The sequence below is a fragment of the Heterodontus francisci genome, chromosome 7 (assembly GCF_036365525.1).
Source record: "Heterodontus francisci isolate sHetFra1 chromosome 7, sHetFra1.hap1, whole genome shotgun sequence".
Taxonomy (NCBI): Eukaryota; Metazoa; Chordata; class Chondrichthyes; order Heterodontiformes; family Heterodontidae; genus Heterodontus; species Heterodontus francisci.
In genome coordinates, this window is record NC_090377.1 from 1,730,385 (window position 1) to 1,749,467 (window position 19,083).

The 19,083-nt window shown below is 54.2% G+C and overlaps 1 protein-coding gene across 2 annotated transcripts in view; it reads left to right on the forward strand.

Annotated features, from left to right (window-relative positions):
* The window catches only part of LOC137371810 (unconventional myosin-X-like), a 518,005-nt gene that overhangs the window by 383,210 nt on the left and 115,712 nt on the right, over positions 1-19,083 (forward strand). Inside the window, exons 25-28 of one of the 2 annotated variants that reach the window (XM_068034697.1) lie at positions 844-1,614; positions 4,406-4,529; positions 5,858-6,101; positions 7,502-7,597. In XM_068034697.1, the coding sequence (XP_067890798.1) occupies positions 844-1,614; positions 4,406-4,529; positions 5,858-6,101; positions 7,502-7,597 (1,235 nt within the window). Of the gene's footprint in view, positions 1-843; positions 1,633-4,405; positions 4,530-5,857; positions 6,102-7,501; positions 7,598-19,083 lie in introns of both variants that reach the window. The other variant, XM_068034696.1, reaches the window with a different exon arrangement.

Consider the following 19,083-nt stretch of genomic DNA (forward strand, 5'->3'; position numbering starts at 1 on the left):
TTACAACAATCGATGATAGTTTTGTAGCACCATTACTGAGACTAGCTTTCAACTCCATATTTTTTCATTAATTACTTGAGTTTATTAATTGATTGAATTTAAATTCCACCGTTGGCTGTGGTGGGATTTGAACCTGTGTTTCCAGGGCATTAGCCCCAGCCTCTGGATTACTTGTTCAGTGAAATTACCACTGTCGTTATCTCCCCGAGTGCTGGATTTCTAATCTGCTTGAGCAATTGTCTGTTGGCTGTTTAGGGGGATTACAGACTAAACCAGGAAGAGTATACCCTCCTCACCTCCTTCACCTCTCCCTCACCCTGTCCTCTCCCCCTTGTCCCTCCCCCTGTCCCTGTCCAATCCCCTCCCCCCAACCGTGCCCCTCTCCATGTCCCCTTTTCCTTCTCCCTTCCCCTCCCCACGTCCCTGTCCCCACCCCTCCCACGCCAACACCTCCTCTTCTTCCCCCCACACCCCCCCCAACCGTTCCATTCCCTCTTCCCCTCCCCTCCATCTCTCCCCTTTCACCGCTGCCCCTCCCATTCCCAGCCCCTGCTCTGGCACATCCTCTCCCCCAGACCCTCATCCTTGACACCTCCCAAACTTCATCAACCCTGTACTTTCTCCTCACCCTACCCCCCCCTGCCCTTCTTCCCTCCTCGTCCCTTGTTTAGCCTTTCCAGATAGTTCTAATCTGATATCCTCGTAAATCTTTTTTGCACCTACTCCAGTGCCTCTATATCTTTCTTGTAATATGGAGACGAGAACTGAGCCCAGTGCTCCAAGTATGATTGAAAGATCTTAGGAGATGATTCATTAAAATCATGTTGTGTTTCCTTTCTTCAGATCAGTCAAGGGATCGTGGAGGCTGAGGAGGTGGAGAAGTTGACAGATTTGGCACAAGCGGAGAAGAAGCAGATACAGGAGATTGTGCGACTGGAACACGAAATCCAGCGCTTGCAGAATCAGAAGGGATCAGGCTGTGTGAGTGTCTGTGCTTTATCACAGCAGGAGGTGGAGAGCCAACGCAAAGAGGAGATCAGGCGCTTGGAGAAGGAAGCTTCCAGGGTGGCACAGGAGTTTCTGGAGCTGCTTAACTTCGGAGCGCTGGATGAGAGTGGCCGGACTCTGTTCAGTGGAGGCAATCTCCCGGACAGAAGCTCCATCGGGAAGGATCCTGAGCAAGATGTGGATGAGCAATTTCATGCTGATGAGGAGATGTCAACAGTCACTTACACGAGTGGGACTGATGGGCAAACGAGTCAGATGCGAATGAGCAACTGTTCGCAGGACAGCCTGTACATGAACCTGCCTTTGTCCAGTGGAAGACTGGAGGTCAGATCTATTCCTCAGGACTGGAGAGGCAGCCAGACTGCAGATGTGCAAAGGCAGAATGAGGAGATTGAGAACACTGTGCCTGGCTCCCTGGACACGAGCGAGGACATTGAAGAGGAGCCTATATACAGCCTGCCTCCTGACATTGAGTCTGATTATGATCATGATGAGTTTGATGATGCTGTCACTGGTTATGGGGAGGCAGGCAGTACCCAGGATAGTTTGGGACAATCCAGCTTTCCATCCTGGAGTGTGGACACGTATCGATGCAGCTCCAACTCGGTGAGATACCGATCATCTGTGAGTCCCCAGGATTCAGGTTCCATCAGGGTCATAGAAACATAGAAAATAGGAGCAGGAGTAGGCCATTCGGCCCTTCGAGCCTGCACCGCCATTCAATACGATCATGGCTGATCATCCAAACTCAGTACCCAGTTCCCGCTTTCTCCCCATATCCCTTGATTCCTTTAGCCCTAAGGACTATATCTAACTCTTTCAGGCTGTACACACTCAGCTCCTATTCCTGTTCTATTGGACAGGCCAGTGTTGGAGGGGAATGTCAATTGGAAAGCATTTGCCTGTTTTAGAAATAGCTGCATTTACTCAACTGTGCCTGGCCATCCCGCACCCCATCCCCCATCCCGCACCCCATCCCAATTCCCATCCCCCATCCCAATTCCCATCCCGCACCCCATCCCCCATCCCAATTCCCATCCACCATCCTGCACCCCATCCCAATTCCCATCACACGCCGTGTACCCCATCCCCTGCCCTGTGAGGTGATGCATTTTGGCAGAAGGAATAGGGTGAGGCAATATATACTCAATGTTACAGTTCTAAAGAGTGTACAGGAAGAGAGGGACCTCAGGGTGCACGTTTATCCATCTCTGAGGTGGCAGGACATATTGAGAGAGTGGTTAATAAAGCATATGGGATCTTGGGCTTCATGAATAGAGACATTGAGTACAAAATCAGGGAAGTTATGCTGAACCTTTATAAAGCTCTAGTTAGACCACAACTGGAGTATTGTGTTCAGTTCTAGTCACCACACTTAAGGAGGGATGTGAAGGTGCTTGAGGGGGTGCAGAGGAGATTTACCAGAATGGTTCCAGGGATGGGGGATTTTAATTATTCCATCGCTATTTTGGTAATTAAAGTCCCCCAATATCACCACTCTATAGTTTCTGCACATCTCTGTGATTTCCCTATAGATTTGCTCCTCTCTTTCTCACTATTTGGAGGCCTATAGAAAACCCCTTCTCGTGTGATTTTGCCCTTTTTGTTTCCCAGCTCTAACCAAATGGTTTCTGTCCTCGCTCCCTCAAGGACAGCCTCACTTTCCAGCACTGCAGTATCTTCCCTAATCAATACTGCCACCCCACCTCCCTTTTCTCCTTCTCTATCTTTTCTGAACACTTTATATCCTTGTATTTTAAACGCCCAACATTCACCATTTTTAAGCCACGTTTCCATTATTGCCACTACATCATATTCCCATACTGCTATTTGTGCTTGTAGCTCACTAACCTTATTCACCACACTTTGTGCATTTACACACATTTATTGTAAATCTGCCTTTGCATTCCTTGCAGTCCTTCTCAGTCCACTCCCATCTAATACAAAACTATTCTCTTCTCTAGTACTGTCGAACACTCACTCTGACCCCACTTAATACTTTGCTACTTCCTATTTCTAGTGCTATATGTCTCTTCCAATTCTCTGTGCACCTTGCTGTTCCTCTCTTGCATTATCTCCTGGTTCCCACATCCCTGCCAAGTTCGTTTAAACCCTCCCCAACAGCACTAGCAAATCGCCCCACAAGGAAATTTGTCCAAGCTCTGTTCAGGTGCAGCCTGTCCAGGTCCCACCTTCCCCAGAACTGGCCCCACTGCCACAGGAATCTAAAGCCCTCCCTCCTGCACCATCTTTCCAGCCACGCATTCGTCCGCTCTATTCTCCTATTTCTATACTTACTTGCACATGGTACTGGGAGTAATCCGGAGATTACTACTTTTGAGGTCCTGTTTGCTAATTTCTTAGCTAGCTCACTAAACACTTTCTGCAGGACCACATTACTCCTCCTATCTATGTTGTTTGTACCAATGTGGATATCACACTTAGATTTTTCTCAGTTGGTCTGCTCTGAAGCCACAGACTGGACTGAACAGCTCTTTCAAACTCCCTGCTGGTCTCTCCCTCTCTTTCTCTCTCTCCCTCCCTCTCTCGCACGTTCTCTCTCTCTCTCTCTCTCTCTCTCCTTCTCGCCGCCACTCTTTCAAACTCCCCGCTGGTCTCTCTCTCCCTCTCTCGCGCTCTCTCTCTCTCTCTCTCTCTCTCCTTCCCGCCACCACTCTTTTAAACTCTCCTCTGTTCTCGCGTTCTCTCTCTCTCTCTCTCTTTCTCTCCCTCTCTCGCGTTCTCTCTCTCTCTCTCTTCCTCTGCTGCCACTGTGTTAAACTCCCTGTTGGTCTCTCTCACTCTCAGGGTTTAAGCAGCAGATAAACTGAGGCAGGAGCAGAGTTGGGCAACGTTACGGAGGTGGAAATAGGCGGTTTTAGTGATGATGTAGTTTTGTGGCCAGAAAAGTCATCTCGGGGTCTAATACCTTACCAAGTCTGTGAACAGTTTGGTTCAGCCTAAGACAGTTGCCAGGGAAAGGGATGCTGTTGGTGGCTGGAGAAAGGTGTTTGTGCTGGGATGAAGACAGTGGCTTTGGTCTTTCTATTATAATAATGAGAAACTGTTTGCAGTGGCAGGAGGGTCAGTAACCAGAGGGACCCAGATTGAAGGTGATGGACAAAACAACCAGACAGGAGATGAGAATGTTTTTTACACAGTGACTTGTTGTGATCTGGAGCGCTCTGCCTGAAAGGGCGGTAGAAGCAGATTCAATAATAACTTTTGAAAGGGAATTGGATAAATAATTGAAGGGGAATATTGCAGGACAATGGGGAAAGAGCAGACAGAGTGGATTGTAGTGATGGCAATGGGTTTCTGGGATCGCACTGTGCAGCGGTTGTGGGATTGCACTGTGAGATTCAAGGACTCTTTCACATTCTCTCTTTATGGACAGTTCATAGACAGTGAGGAGGAGATTGATCATCGAGTTGACACTGATGAGGAGTTCAGCATCGGTCGAGCGCCCATCGACAGCGGGTCCAAGGCCCCATACTTCCACGGTTACCTGTACATGAAAGGTGAGCCACTCTCAAATTACAACACATGGGGAGCAGAGAGTTCCTGACACCATGGGAAGGGCCCAGTCCCACAGGGCAGGACAACAGGGGAAGGGCCCAGTCCCACAGGGCAGGACAACAGGGGAAGGGCCCAGTCCCACAGGGCAGGACAACAGGGGAAGGGCCCAGTCCCACAGGGCAGGACAACAGGGGAAGGGCCCAGCCCCACAGGGCAGGACAACAGGGGAAGGGCTCAGCCCCACAGGGCAGGGGAAGGGTTCAGGGCACCAGGGGAAGGGCCCAGCCCCACAGGGCAGGGCACCAGGGGAAGGGCCCAGCCCCACAGGGCAGGACACCAGGGGAAGGGCCCAGCCCCACAGGGCAGGGCACCAGGCGAAGGGCCCAGCCCCACAAGGCTGGGCACCAGGGGAAGGGCCCAGCCCCACAGGGCAGGGGAAGGGTTCAGGGCACCAGGGGAAGGACCCAGTCCCACAGGGCAGGGGAAGGGTTCAGGGCACCTGGGGAAGGGCCCAGCCCCACAGGGCAGGGCACCTGGGGAAGGGCCCAGCCCCACAGGGCAGGGCACCAGGGGAAGGGCCCAGCCCCACAGGGCAGGGCACCAGGGGAAGGGCCCAGTCCCACAGGGCAGGGGAAGGGTTCAAGCACCAGGGGAAGGACCCAGTTCCACAGGGATGGGGAAGGGTTCAGGGCACCAGGGGAAGGGTTCAGCCCCACAGGGCAGGGGAAGGGTTCAGGGCACCAGGGGAAGGACCCAGCCCCACAGGGCAGGGGAAGGGTTCAGGGCACCAGGGGAAGGGCCCAGTCCCACAGGGCAGGGCACCAGGGGAAGGGCCCAGCCCCACAGGGCAGGGCACCAGGGGAAGGGCTCAGCCTCACAGGGCAGAGCACCAAGGGAAGAGCTCAGCCCCACAGGGCAGGGAAGGGTTCAGGGCACCAGGGGAAGGGCCCAGTCCCACAGGGCAGGGGAAGGGTTCAGGGCACCAGGGCTGGGCACCAGGGGAAGGGCTCAGCCCCACAGGGAAGGGCACCAGGGGAAGGGCACCAGGGGAAGGGCTCAGCCCCACAGGGAAGGGCACCAAGGGAAGGGCACCAGGGGAAGGGCCCAGCCCCATAGGGCAGGGCACCAGGGGAAGGGCCCAGCCTCACAGGGAAGGGCACCAGGGGAAGGGCACCAGGGGAAGGGCCCAGTCCCACAGGGCAGGGCTCCAGGGGAACGCCGCCCTGACTGTTGACATGACCCTGATCTAGGAGCTTCCCATTCACCTTTGCCCTGTGCCTTTTCTCTTTGCAAGCATCGTCCTCTGATCTGTGACCTTTGGCTTGTTCAGGAGGACTGATGATCCCATGGAAACGGCGCTGGTGTGTGCTGAAGGACGAAACCTTCATGTGGTTCAGAGCCAAGCAGGAGGCCCTGAAGTCAGGCTGGCTGTACAAGAAGGGAGGAGGAATGTCCACACTGTCTCGACGCAACTGGAAACGGCGCTGGTTTGTGCTGCGGGATTCCCGGCTCATCTATTTCGAGAATGACAGTGAGGAGAAGCTGAAAGGAACCATCGATATCAGAGGGGCCAGGTGAGGGAGGGGCTCCTACACCTTCTCAGTCAACTTATACTGTAGCTTTAGGGCCTCCCCCCCACCCCCCCGCCCCCAATCTCTCACTCTCCCCAACTCCCCCTCTACCCTTCATCTGCCCCTCCCCCTCCATCCACCCTCATTCTCTCCTCCTCCCTCTCTCCATCTCTCCCTCCCCCTCCCTCCTCTCTCCCTCCCCATCCGTCCCTCCCCTGCCTATCTCCCACCTTCTCTCTCCCTCCCCCTCCCTCTTCTTGTCTCCCTCCTCCCACTCCATCCCCATCTCTCCATTTCTCCCTTTCCCCATCTCTCCTCCTCTTGATCCCTTAAGAGTCCTGTCCAGGCGAGAGGGAGCTATGGATGAGAGGTCAGAGTGGGTCCATTCTTGGGGTCAGTATGGTCCTTGGTTTTCTGAAAGGTTTCGAGCCTCTCTTAATCTGCTAGGATAACTGTTTATTGTGTGACTGTGTGTAGAATCAGCATAGACCCCTACAGCGGAGGAAGAGGCCATTCAGCCCATCGTGTCTGTGCTGGCTCTTTGAAAGAGCTATGCAATTACTCCCACTCCCCTGCTCTTTCCCCACAGTCCTGCAAATTTCTCCTTTTCAAGTATTTATCCAATTCCCTTTTGAAAGTTATTATTTAATCTGCTTCCACCGCCCTTTCAGGCAGCGCATTCCAGATCGCAACTTGCTGCATGAAAAAATTCTCCTCATCTTCCTATTTGTTTCTTTTACCAATTATCTTCAATCTGTGTCCCTCTGGTTACTGACCCTCCGTCACTGGAAACTGTTTCTCCCTATTTACTCTATTAGAACCCTTTATAATTTTGAACACCTCTGTTAATTCTCCCCTTAACCTTCTCTGCTCTAAGGAGAACAATCCCAGCTTCTCCAGTCTCTCCACATTAACCGGAATCCCTCATCCCTGGAACCTTTCTAGTAAATCTCCTCCGCAGCCTCTCCAAGGCCTTGACATCCTTCCTAAAGTGTGGAGCCCAGAAACCTCCAGCTGGGGCCTAACCAGTGATTTATAAAGGTTCAGCAATAACTTCCTTGTTTTTGTACTCTAATCCTCTATTAATAAAGCCAAAGATCCCAGAACAACCTTCTCAACTTGTCCTGTCACCTTCAAAGATTGGTATACAAACACCCCCGGTTTCTCTCTTCCTGCACCCCCTTTAAAATTGCATCGTTTGGTTTATTTTGCCTCTCCTCATTCTTCCTACCAAAATGCATCACTTCACACTTTTCTGCATTAAATTTCATCTGCCACCTGTCAGCCCATTTCACCAGCCTGTCTGTGTCCCCCTGAAGCCTGTCTCTATCCTCCTCACTCTTCAGAACATTTGCTCCTGCAGTTGACTGTTTATACTCTGATTGCCTTTCTGTCTCTTACAGAGAGATTGTGGACAATGGGGAGAAGGAGAATGCTCTGGATGTGGTGACGGGTGAGAGAACCTATCACATTGTCGCTGAGTCACCCGAGGATGCCAGGTATACTTCATTCATTCATTCTCAGGATGCGAGTGTCACTGGCTAGGCCAACATTTATTGGCCATCCCTAATTGCCACTGAGAAGGTAGCAGTGAGCTGCTGCAGTCTGTGTGTTGAAGGGGCTCTCACAATGCTGTTCAATTCCCATTGTATCTCAGGCAGACTGTTGCTATTTCCCAGCTGTGTAACTGCACTAAGGACCTAGCCTGTTTGCTGACAGTGACGTCCCTCAACTCCCAGCAAAGTGCTCATGGATTAACAATAACTAGCATTTATACAGCACTTGTAGCAAAGTGAAACACCCCAAAGGCATTCGTTGGAGTGTTTCAAGCTAAGATGTGACACTGAACCACATAAGAAGAAATTAGGGCAGGTGACCGGTGGGCAAAGAGGTAGGATTTAAGGAGTGTCTTAAAGGAGGAGGAAGAGGTAGAGAGGTGGAGAGGTTTAGGGAGGGAATTCCACAGCTTAGGGCCCAGGCAGCTGAAGGCACGGCCGCCAATGGTGGAGCGATGGGAATCGGTGAATGCACAAGTGGCCAGATGGGGAGGAGTGCAGAGATCTCGGATGGTTGTAGCGCTGGAGGAGGTTAGAGAGATGGGGAGGAGTGCAGAGATCTCGGATGGTTGTAGGGCTGGAGGAGGTTAGAGAGATGGGGAGGGAGGAGTGCAGAGATCTCGGAGGGTTGTAGGGCTGGAGGAGGTTACAGAGATGGGGAGGGAGGAGTGCAGAGATCTCGGAGGGTTGTAGGGCTGGAGGAGGTTACAGAGTTGGGGAGAGAGGAGTGCAGAGATCTCGGAGGGTTGTAGGGCTGGAGGAGGTTACAGAGATGGGGAGGGAGGAGTGCAGAGATCTCGGAGGGCTGTAGGGCTGGAGGAGGTTACAGAGATGGGGAGGGAGGAGTGCAGAGATCTCGGAGGGTTGTAGGGCTGGAGGAGGTTACAGAGATGGGGAGGGAGGAGTGCAGAGATCTCGGAGGGTTGTAGGGCTGGAGGAGGTTACAGTGATGGGGAAGGAGGAGTGCAGAGATCTCGGAGGGTTGTAGGGCTGGAGGAGGTTACAGAGATGGGGAAGGAGGAGTGCAGAGATCTCGGAGGGTTGTAGGGCTGGAGGAGGTTACAGAGATGGGGAGGGAGGAGAGCAGAGATCTCGGAGGGTTGTAGGGCTGGATGTGGTAACAGAGATGGGGAGGGAGGAGTGTAGAGATCTCGGAGGGTAGTAGGGCTGGAGGAGGTTACAGAGATGGGGAGGGAGGAGTGCAGAGATCTCGGAGGGTAGTAGGGCTGGAGGAGGTTACAGAGATGGGGAGGGAGGAGTGCAGAGATCTCGGAGAGTTGCAGGGCTGGAAGAGGTTACAGAGATGGGGAGGGCGGGGGTGTAGAGATCTCGGAGGGTTGTAGGGCTGGAGGAGGGTGCAGAGATGGGGAGGGAGGGGGTCTAGACATCTCGGAGGGTTGTAGGGCTGGAAGAGGTTACACAGATGGGGAGGATGGTGAGATCTTGGAGGGTTGTAGGGCTGGAGGAGGGTGCAGAGATGGGGAGGGAGGAGTGCAGAGATCTGGGAGAGTTGTAGGGCTGGAGGAGGGTGCAGAGATGGGGAGGGAGGAGTGCAGAGATCTCGGAGGGTTGTAGGGCTGGAGGAAGTTACAGAGATGGGGAGGAAGGAGTGCAGAGATCTCGGAGGGTTGTATGGCTGTAGGAGGTTACAGAGATGGGGAGGAGGGCAGAGATCTCGGAGGGTTGTAGGGCTGGAGGAGGTTACAGAGATGGGGAGGAGTGCAGAGATCTCGGAGGGCTGTCGGGCTGGAGGAGGTTACAGAGATGGGGAGGGAGGAGTGCAGAGATCTCGGAGGGTTGTAGGGCTGGAGGTGGTAACAGAGATGGGGAGGGAGGAGTGCAGAGATCTCGGAGGGTTGTAGGGTTGGAGGAAGTTACAGAGATGGGGAGGGAGGAGTGCAAAGATCTCGGAGGGTTGTAGGGCTGGAGGAGGTTACAGAGATGGGGAGGATTGCAGAGATCTCGGAGGGTTGTAGGGCTGGAGGAGGTTACAGAAATGGGGAGGAGTGCATAGATCTCGGAGGGTTGTAGGGTTGGAGGAGGTTACAGAGATGGGGAGGGAGGAGTGCAGAGATCTCGGAGAGTTGTAGGGCTGGAGGAAGTTACAGAGATGGGGAGGGAGGAGTGCAGAGATCTCGGAGAGTTGTAGGGCTGGAGGAGGTTACAGAGATGGGGAGGGAGGAGTGCAGAGATCTCGGAGGGTTGTAGGGCTGGAGGAGGTTACAGAGATGGGGAGGATGGTGAGATCTTGGACGGTTGTAGGGCTGGAGGAAGTTACAGAGATGGGGAGGGAGGAGTGCAGAGATCTCGGAGAGTTGTAGGGCTGGAGGAGGTTACAGAGATGGGGAGGGAGGGGATGTAGAGATCTCGGAGGGTTGTAGGGCTGGAGGAGGGTGCAGAGATGGGGAGGATGGTGAGATCTTGGAGGGTTGTAGGGCTGGAGGAGGTTACAGAGATGGTGAGGGAGGAGTGCAGAGATCTGGGAGAGTTGTAGGGCTGGAGGAGGGTGCAGAGATGGGGAGGGAGGTGTGCAGAGATCTCGGAGGGTTGTAGGGCTGGAGGAGGTTACAGAGATGGGGAGGGAGGAGTGCAGAGATCTCAGAGGGTTGTAGGGCTGGAGGAGGTTACAGAGATGGGGAGGGAGGAGTGCAGAGATCTCGGAGGGTTGTAGGGCTGGAGGAGGTTACAGAGTTGGGGAGAGAGGAGTGCAGAGATCTCGGAGGGTTGTAGGGCTGGAGGAGGTTACAGAGATGGGGAGGGAGGAGTGCAGAGATCTCGGAGGGCTGTAGGGCTGGAGGAGGTTACAGAGATGGGGAGGGAGGAGTGCAGAGATCTCGGAGGGTTGTAGGGTTGGAGGAGGTTACAGAGATGGGGAGGGAGGAGTGCAGAGATCTCGGAGGGTTGTAGGGCTGGAGGAGGTTACAGTGATGGGGAAGGAGGAGTGCAGAGATCTCGGAGGGTTGTAGGGCTGGAGGAGGTTACAGAGATGGGGACGAGTGCAGAGATCTCGGAGGGTTGTAGGGCTGGAGGAGGTTACAGAGATGGGGAGGGAGGAGTGCAGAGATCTCGGAGGGTTGTAGGGCTGGAGGAGGTTACAGAGATGGGGAGGAGTGCAGAGATCTCGGAGGGCTGTAGGGCTGGAGGAGGTTACAGAGATGGGGAGGGAGGAGTGCAGAGATCTCGGAGGACTGTAGGGCTGGAGGAGGTTACAGAGATGGGGAGGGAGGAGTGCAGAGATCTCGGAGGGTTGTAGGGCTGGAGGAGGTTACAGAGATGGGGAGGGAGGAGTGCAGAGATCTCAGAGGGTTGTAGGGCTGGAGGAGGTTACAGAGATGGGGACGAGTGCAGAGATCTCGGAGGGTTGTAGGGCTGGAGGAGGTTACAGTGATGGGGAAGGAGGAGTGCAGAGATCTCGGAGGGTTGTAGGGCTGGAGGAGGTTACAGAGATGGGGAGGGAGGAGTGCAGAGATCTCGGAGGGTTGTAGGGCTGGAGGAGGTTACAGAGATGGGGAAGGAGGAGTGCAGAGATCTCGGAGGGTTGTAGGGCTGGAGGAGGTTACAGAGATGGGGAGGGAGGAGAGCAGAGATCTCGGAGGGTTGTAGGGCTGGATGTGGTAACAGAGATGGGGAGGGAGGAGTGTAGAGATCTCGGAGGGTTGTAGGGCTGGAGGTGGTAACAGAGATGGGGAGGGAGGAGTGCAGAGATCTCGGAGGGTTGTAGGGCTGGAGGAAGTTACAGAGATGGGGAGGGAGGAGTGCAGAGATCTCGGAGGGTTGCATGGCTGGAGGAGGTTACAGAGATGGGGAGGATTGCAGAGATCTCGGAGGGTTGTAGGGCTGGAGGAGGTTACAGAGATGGGGAGGGAGGAGTGCAGAGATCTCGGAAGGTTGTAGGGCTGGAGGAAGTTACAGAGATGGGGAGGGAGGAGTGCAGAGATCTCGGAGGGTTGTCGGGCTGGAGGAGGTTACAGAGATGGGGAGGGAGGAGTGCAGAGATCTCGGAGGGTTGTAGGGCTGGAGGAAGTTGCAGAGATCTCGGAGGGTTGTAGGGCTGGAGGAGGTTACAGAGATGGGGAGGAGTGCAGAGATCTCGGAGGGTTGTAGGGCTGGAGGAGGTTACAGTGATGGGGAAGGAGGAGTGCAGTGATCTCGGAGGGTTGTCGGGCTGGAGGAGGTTACAGAGATGGGGAGGGAGGAGTGCAGAGATCTCGGAGGGTTGTAGGGCTGGAGGAGGTTACAGAGATGGGGAGGGAGGAGTGCAGAGAACTCTGAGGGTTGTAGGGCTGGAGGAGGTTACAGAGATGGGGAGGAGTGCAGAGATCTCGGAGTTGTAGGGCTGGAGGAAGTTAGAGATGGGGAGGGAGGAGTGCAGAGATCTCGGAGGGTAGTAGGGCTGGAGGAGGTTACAGAGATGGGGAGGGAGGAGTGCAGAGATCTCGGAGAGTTGCAGGGCTGGAAGAGGTTACAGAGATGGGGAGGGCGGGGGTGTAGAGATCTCGGAGGGTTGTAGGGCTGGAGGAGGGTGCAGAGATGGGGAGGGAGGGGGTCTAGACATCTCGGAGGGTTGTAGGGCTGGAAGAGGTTACACAGATGGGGAGGATGGTGAGATCTTGGAGGGTTGTAGGGCTGGAGGAGGGTGCAGAGATGGGGAGGGAGGAGTGCAGAGATCTGGGAGAGTTGTAGGGCTGGAGGAGGGTGCAGAGATGGGGAGGGAGGAGTGCAGAGATCTCGGAGGGTTGTAGGGCTGGAGGAAGTTACAGAGATGGGGAGGAAGGAGTGCAGAGATCTCGGAGGGTTGTATGGCTGTAGGAGGTTACAGAGATGGGGAGGAGGGCAGAGATCTCGGAGGGTTGTAGGGCTGGAGGAGGTTACAGAGATGGGGAGGAGTGCAGAGATCTCGGAGGGCTGTCGGGCTGGAGGAGGTTACAGAGATGGGGAGGGAGGAGTGCAGAGATCTCGGAGGGTTGTAGGGCTGGAGGTGGTAACAGAGATGGGGAGGGAGGAGTGCAGAGATCTCGGAGGGTTGTAGGGCTGGAGGAAGTTACAGAGATGGGGAGGGAGGAGTGCAAAGATCTCGGAGGGTTGTAGGGCTGGAGGAGGTTACAGAGATGGGGAGGATTGCAGAGATCTCGGAGGGTTGTAGGGCTGGAGGAGGTTACAGAAATGGGGAGGAGTGCATAGATCTCGGAGGGTTGTAGGGTTGGAGGAGGTTACAGAGATGGGGAGGGAGGAGTGCAGAGATCTCGGAGAGTTGTAGGGCTGGAGGAAGTTACAGAGATGGGGAGGGAGGAGTGCAGAGATCTCGGAGAGTTGTAGGGCTGGAGGAGGTTACAGAGATGGGGAGGGAGGAGTGCAGAGATCTCGGAGGGTTGTAGGGCTGGAGGAGGTTACAGAGATGGGGAGGATGGTGAGATCTTGGACGGTTGTAGGGCTGGAGGAAGTTACAGAGATGGGGAGGGAGGAGTGCAGAGATCTCGGAGAGTTGTAGGGCTGGAGGAGGTTACAGAGATGGGGAGGGAGGGGATGTAGAGATCTCGGAGGGTTGTAGGGCTGGAGGAGGGTGCAGAGATGGGGAGGATGGTGAGATCTTGGAGGGTTGTAGGGCTGGAGGAGGTTACAGAGATGGTGAGGGAGGAGTGCAGAGATCTGGGAGAGTTGTAGGGCTGGAGGAGGGTGCAGAGATGGGGAGGGAGGTGTGCAGAGATCTCGGAGGGTTGTAGGGCTGGAGGAGGTTACAGAGATGGGGAGGGAGGAGTGCAGAGATCTCAGAGGGTTGTAGGGCTGGAGGAGGTTACAGAGATGGGGAGGGAGGAGTGCAGAGATCTCGGAGGGTTGTAGGGCTGGAGGAGGTTACAGAGATGGGGAGGGAGGAGTGCAAAGATCTCGGAGGGTTGTAGGGCTGGAGGAGGTTACAGAGATGGGGAGGATTGCAGAGATCTCGGAGGGTTGTAGGGCTGGAGGAGGTTACAGAAATGGGGAGGAGTGCATAGATCTCGGAGGGTTGTAGGGTTGGAGGAGGTTACAGAGATGGGGAGGGAGGAGTGCAGAGATCTCGGAGAGTTGTAGGGCTGGAGGAAGTTACAGAGATGGGGAGGGAGGAGTGCAGAGATCTCGGAGAGTTGTCGGGCTGGAGGAGGTTACAGAGATGGGGAGGGAGGAGTGCAGAGATCTCGGAGAGTTGTAGGGCTGGAGGAGGTTACAGAGATGGGGAGGGAGGGGATGTAGAGATCTCGGAGGGTTGTAGGGCTGGAGGAGGGTGCAGAGATGGGGAGGAAGGGGGTCTGGACATCTCGGAGGGTTGTAGGGCTGGAAGAGGTTACACAGATGGGGAGGATGGTGAGATCTTGGAGGGTTGTAGTGCTGGAGGAGGTTACAGAGATGGTGAGGGAGGGGGTGTAGAGATCTCGGAGGGTTGTAGGGCTGGAGGAGGTTACAGAGATGGGGAGGAGTGCTGAGATCTCGGAGGGTTGTAGGGCTGGAGGAGGTTACAGAGATGGGGAGGGAGGGGATGTAGAGATCTCGGAGAGTTGTAGGGCTGGAGGAGGGTGCAGAGATGGGGAGGAAGGGGGTCTGGACATCTCGGAGGGTTGTAGGGCTGGAAGAGGTTACACAGATGGGGAGGATGGTGAGATCTTGGAGGTTTGTAGGGCTGGAGGAGGTGCAGCGATGGGGAGTGGGTGTAGAGAACTCGGAGGGTTGTCGGGCTGGAGGAGGTTACAGAGATGGGGAGGAGTGCGGAGATCTCGGAGGGTTGTAGGGCTGGAGGAGGTTACAGAGATGGGGAGGGACGAGTGCAGAGATCTGAGTTGTAGGGCTGGAGGAGGGTGCCGAGATGGGGAGGGAGGAGTGCAGAGATCTCAGAGGGCTGTAGGGCTGGAGGAGGTTACAGAGATGGGGAGGGAGGAGTGCAGAGATCTCGGAGGGTTGTAGGGCTGGAGGAGGTTACAGAGATGGGGAGGGAGGAGTGTGGAGATCTCGGAGTTTTGTAGGGCTGGAGGAGGGTGCAGAGATGGGGAGGGAGGAGTGCAGAGATCTCTGAGGGTTGTAGGGCTGGAGGAGGTTACAGAGATGGGGAGGGAGGAGTGCAGAGATCTCGGAGTGTTGTCGGGCTGGAGGAGGTTACAGAGATGGGGAGGAGTGCAGAGAACTCGGAGGGTTGTAGGGCTGGAGGAGGGTGCAGAGATGGGGAGTGGGTGTAGAGATCTCTGAGGGTTGTAGAGATGGAGGAGGTTACAGAGATGGGGAGGAGTGCTGAGATCTCGGAGGGTTGTAGGGCTGGAGGAGGTTACAGAGATGGGGAGTGGGTGTAGAGAACTCGGAGGGTTGTCGGGCTGGAGGAGGTTACAGAGATGGGGAGGAGTGCGGAGATCTCGGAGGGTTGTAGGGCTGGAGGAGGTTACAGAGATGGGGAGGGACGAGTGCAGAGATCTCAGAGTTGTAGGGCTGGAGGAGGTTACAGAGATGGGGAGGGAGGAGTGTGGAGATCTCGGAGTTTTGTAGGGCTGGAGGAGGGTGCAGAGATGGGGAGGGAGGAGTGCAGAGATCTCGGAGGGTTGTAGGGCTGGAGGAGGTTACAGAGATGGGGAGGGAGGAGTGCAGAGATCTCGGAGGGTTGTAGGGCTGGAGGAGGTTACAGAGATGGGGAGGGAGGAGTGCAGAGATCTCGGAGTTGTAGGGCTGGAGGAGGTTACAGAGATGGGGAGGGAGGAGTGTGGTGATCTCGGAGTTTTGTAGGGCTGGAGGAGGGTGCAGAGATGGGGAGGGAGGAGTGCAGAGATCTCGGAGGGTTGTAGGGCTGGAGGAGGTTACAGAGATGGGGAGGGAGGAGTGCAGAGATCTCGGAGTGTTGTCGGGCTGGAGGAGGTTACAGAGATGGGGAGGGAGGAGTGCAGAGATCTCGGAGTGTTGTCGGGCTGGAGGAGGTTACAGAGATGGGGAGGGGTGCTGAGATCTCGGAGGGTTGTAGGGCTGGAGGAGGTTACAGAGATGGGGAGGGAGGAGTGTAGAGATCTCGGAGTGTTGTTGGGCTGGAGGAGGTTACAGAGATGGGGAGGAGTGCAGAGAACTCGGAGGGTTGTAGGGCTGGAGGAGGGTGCAGAGATGGGGAGTGGGTGTAGAGAACTCGGAGGGTTGTAGGGCTGGAGGAGGGTGCAGAGATGGGAGTGGGTGTAGAGAACTCGGAGGGTTTTAGGGCTGGAGGAGGTTACAGAGATGGGGAGGGGGTGATGCCATGGAAAGATTTGAAAACAAAGATACAAATTTTAACAGCAAGACGTTGGTCAACTGGGAGCCAATGAGCACATCGGAACATACAAATTAGGAGCAGGAGTAGGCCAGTCGGCCCTTCGAGCCTGCTCCACCATTCAATAAGTTCATGGCTGAACTGATTACTCCACATTCCTGCCCACCCCCGATAACCTTCCACCCCCTTGCTATCAAGAATCTATCTACCTCTGTCTTAAAAATATTCAAAGACTCTGCTTCCAGTGCCTTTTGTGGAAGAGAATTCCAAAGACTCACAACCTTCTGAGAGTAAAACATTTCTCCTCATCTCTGTCTTAAATGGGCTTATTTTTAAACAGTGACCTCTAGTTCTCGATTCTCCCACAAGGGGAAACATCCTTTCCACATCCACCCTGTCGAGACCCCTCAGCATCTTATGTTTCAATCAAGTCGCCTCTTACTCTTCGAAACTCCAACAGCTACAAGCCTAGCCTGTCCAATCTTTCCTCATAAGATATCCTGCCAACAGGGCATGATGGGGGAACAGGGCTCGGTGTGAGTTTTGGATGAGCTAATGTTCATGGACATTTTAAGGTGGGAAATGGAGGAAGGAGACAGATCGACACAACTGGTCAGAAATCATGCAGAGAGACAGGGAGACACTGGGGGGGTGGAGACACGGGGTGACAGGGAGGAGGGGGGGAGACACGGTGGGAGAGGGAGACACGGTGGGAGAGGGAGACACGGTGGGGGTCAGAGAGAGAGAGAGACATATCCCATGAACAAATTTTTTTTTAAAAACACCCCTCCTGCTAACACAGTGCGCAAGAACCCAAAGGAGTAGATTGGCAGCCTCCTGCAACCATGGCAGAAGGAAGACCCTGGGTGGCTCGACGGTTTAGTGATCCCTCCCTGCAGGTTCTCCTCCAGGCATCAAGGGAAAGACAGGAGGTCCTCTCACCAAAGGACAGGAAGCAGAGACTAGTCTACCTGAGCAAAGCAAGCCTTGATGGAGATCGCAGAGGAGGTTAGCAACCTCGGGGGTCAGCCCCTCCACCAACCTCAGGGGTCAGCCCCTCCACCACCCCGCCCACCGAACATGGAGGCAGTGCTGCAAGCAGGTCGATGACCTCCTTCGCTCTGCCAAGGTAAGTTCTCCATACCACTCTCCTCTTTGGAACTTCATCAACAGGAAGGGCTCACATTCCATCAATCTGCAACCATCGAAAGCAGATCCTTCTGGTAGTGTTCACCGTTTCCAAGAAGCAGCCATGACACATACATACTCAGTGCCAGCTGCCTACAAGTCTTCAGGTCTACCAATTGAAGACATGGCTATTCACACTTGTGAGGAAGACTCGCACTGCAGCAGAGGAGATTTACAGGATGAGGAACCTATTGGACAAGAGGCAAGGGGGAAATAAGAGGCTCATGATAATCTTGCATCTGGGGAAATCCAGCAATGGCCCCAAACCAGATGGCCCTCTCAGTCTGACTGTCAGGGTTTGTCTGGTAGCGCATAGTCACTGGCCCTGACAGGGCATTGGTCACCTCCTTAATGGGCTGTGGACTGGGCAATCCCACACATGTTCCCAGAGGATCCTTGGAAAGATCTGGAGGCATAGAAATTGAGTGCCCACAGTGATCTTCAGCACCACTGGAATTGGGTATCTGCCAAACCCCCTGGGTCTCAGCTCGTCCTGCAGCATGGCACAGAGATCAGTGCCAGCTCCGAGCCTCAGCCTGTGCTGACACTGCTGCTTGAAACATAGAAACATAGAAAATAGGAACAGGAGTAGGCCATTCGGCCCTTCGAGCCTGCTGCGCCGTTCATTATGATCATGGCTGATCATCCAACTCAGGAACCTGTTCCCGCTTTCACCCCATTCCCTTTGCTCTCTTTCGCCCCAAGAGCAATATCTAACTCCTTCTTGAAAACATACAATATTTTGCTCTCTACTGCTTTCTGTGGGAGTGAATTCCACAGGCTCACCACTCACTGGGTGAAGAAACTTCTCCTCATCTCAGTCCTGAAAGACTTACCCCGTATCCTTAGACTATGACCCCTGGTTCTGGACTCCCCCACCATCGGGAACATCCTTCCTGCATCTACCCTGTCAAGTCCTGTTAGAATTTTATAGGTTTCTATGAGATCCCCCTCACTCTTCTGAACTCCAGCGAGTATAATCCTAACCGCCTCAATCTCTCCTCATGCGTCAGTCCCACCATCCCAGGAATCAGTCTGGTAAACCTTCGCTGCACTCCCTCTATAGCAAGAACATCTTTCCTCAGATAAGAAGACCAAAACTGCACACAATATTCCAGGTGTGGCCTCACCAAGGCCCTGTATAATTGCAGCAAGACATCCCTGCTCCTGTACTTGAATCCTCTCGCTATGAAGGCCAACATACCATTTGCCTGTTTACCGCCTGTTGCACCTGCATGCTTACCTTCAGCGACTGGTGTACGAGAACACCCAGGTCTCGCTGTATATTCGCCTCTCTGTTTATAGCCATTCAGATAATCTGCTTTCCTGTTATTGCTACCAAAGTGGATAACCTCACATTTATCCACATTATACTGCAACTGCCATGCATTTGCCCACTCACTCAACTTGTCCAAATCACCCTGAAACCTCTCTGCATCCTCCTCACAACTCACCCTCCCACCCAGTTTTGTGTCATCTAAATCAATATATATATATATTACAAATGTGTCAGAAGTGGGATGACATGAAATCCTGTGACATTGATCACAAGTCGTGGGAGTCAGTTGCCAGCGATCGCCAGAGCTGGCGGGCAGCCATAAAGGCGGGGCTAAAGTGTGGCGAGTCGAAGAGACTTAGCAGTTGGCAGGAAAAAAGACAGAGGCGCAAGGGGAGAGCCAACTGTGTAACAGCCCCGACAAGCAAATTTCTCTGCAGCACCTGTGGAAGAGCCTGTCACTCTAGAATTGGCCTTTATAGCCACTCCAGGCACTGCTTCACAAACCACTGACCACTCCAGGCGCTTACCCATTGTCTCTCAGAAAAAAAAAGAAGATATTATATATATTGGACATCTGGAGATAGATGAACCATGTACGCTGGACTCTGTCCCAGAGATAGGCCGTTCTTCACACAGGAGCCTGTCGGCGGGCGCCTCTGTGTGTGTGAGAGAGAGAGAGAGAGAGGCAAGAGGCATGAGGAGAGAGAGAGGCAGAGGCAA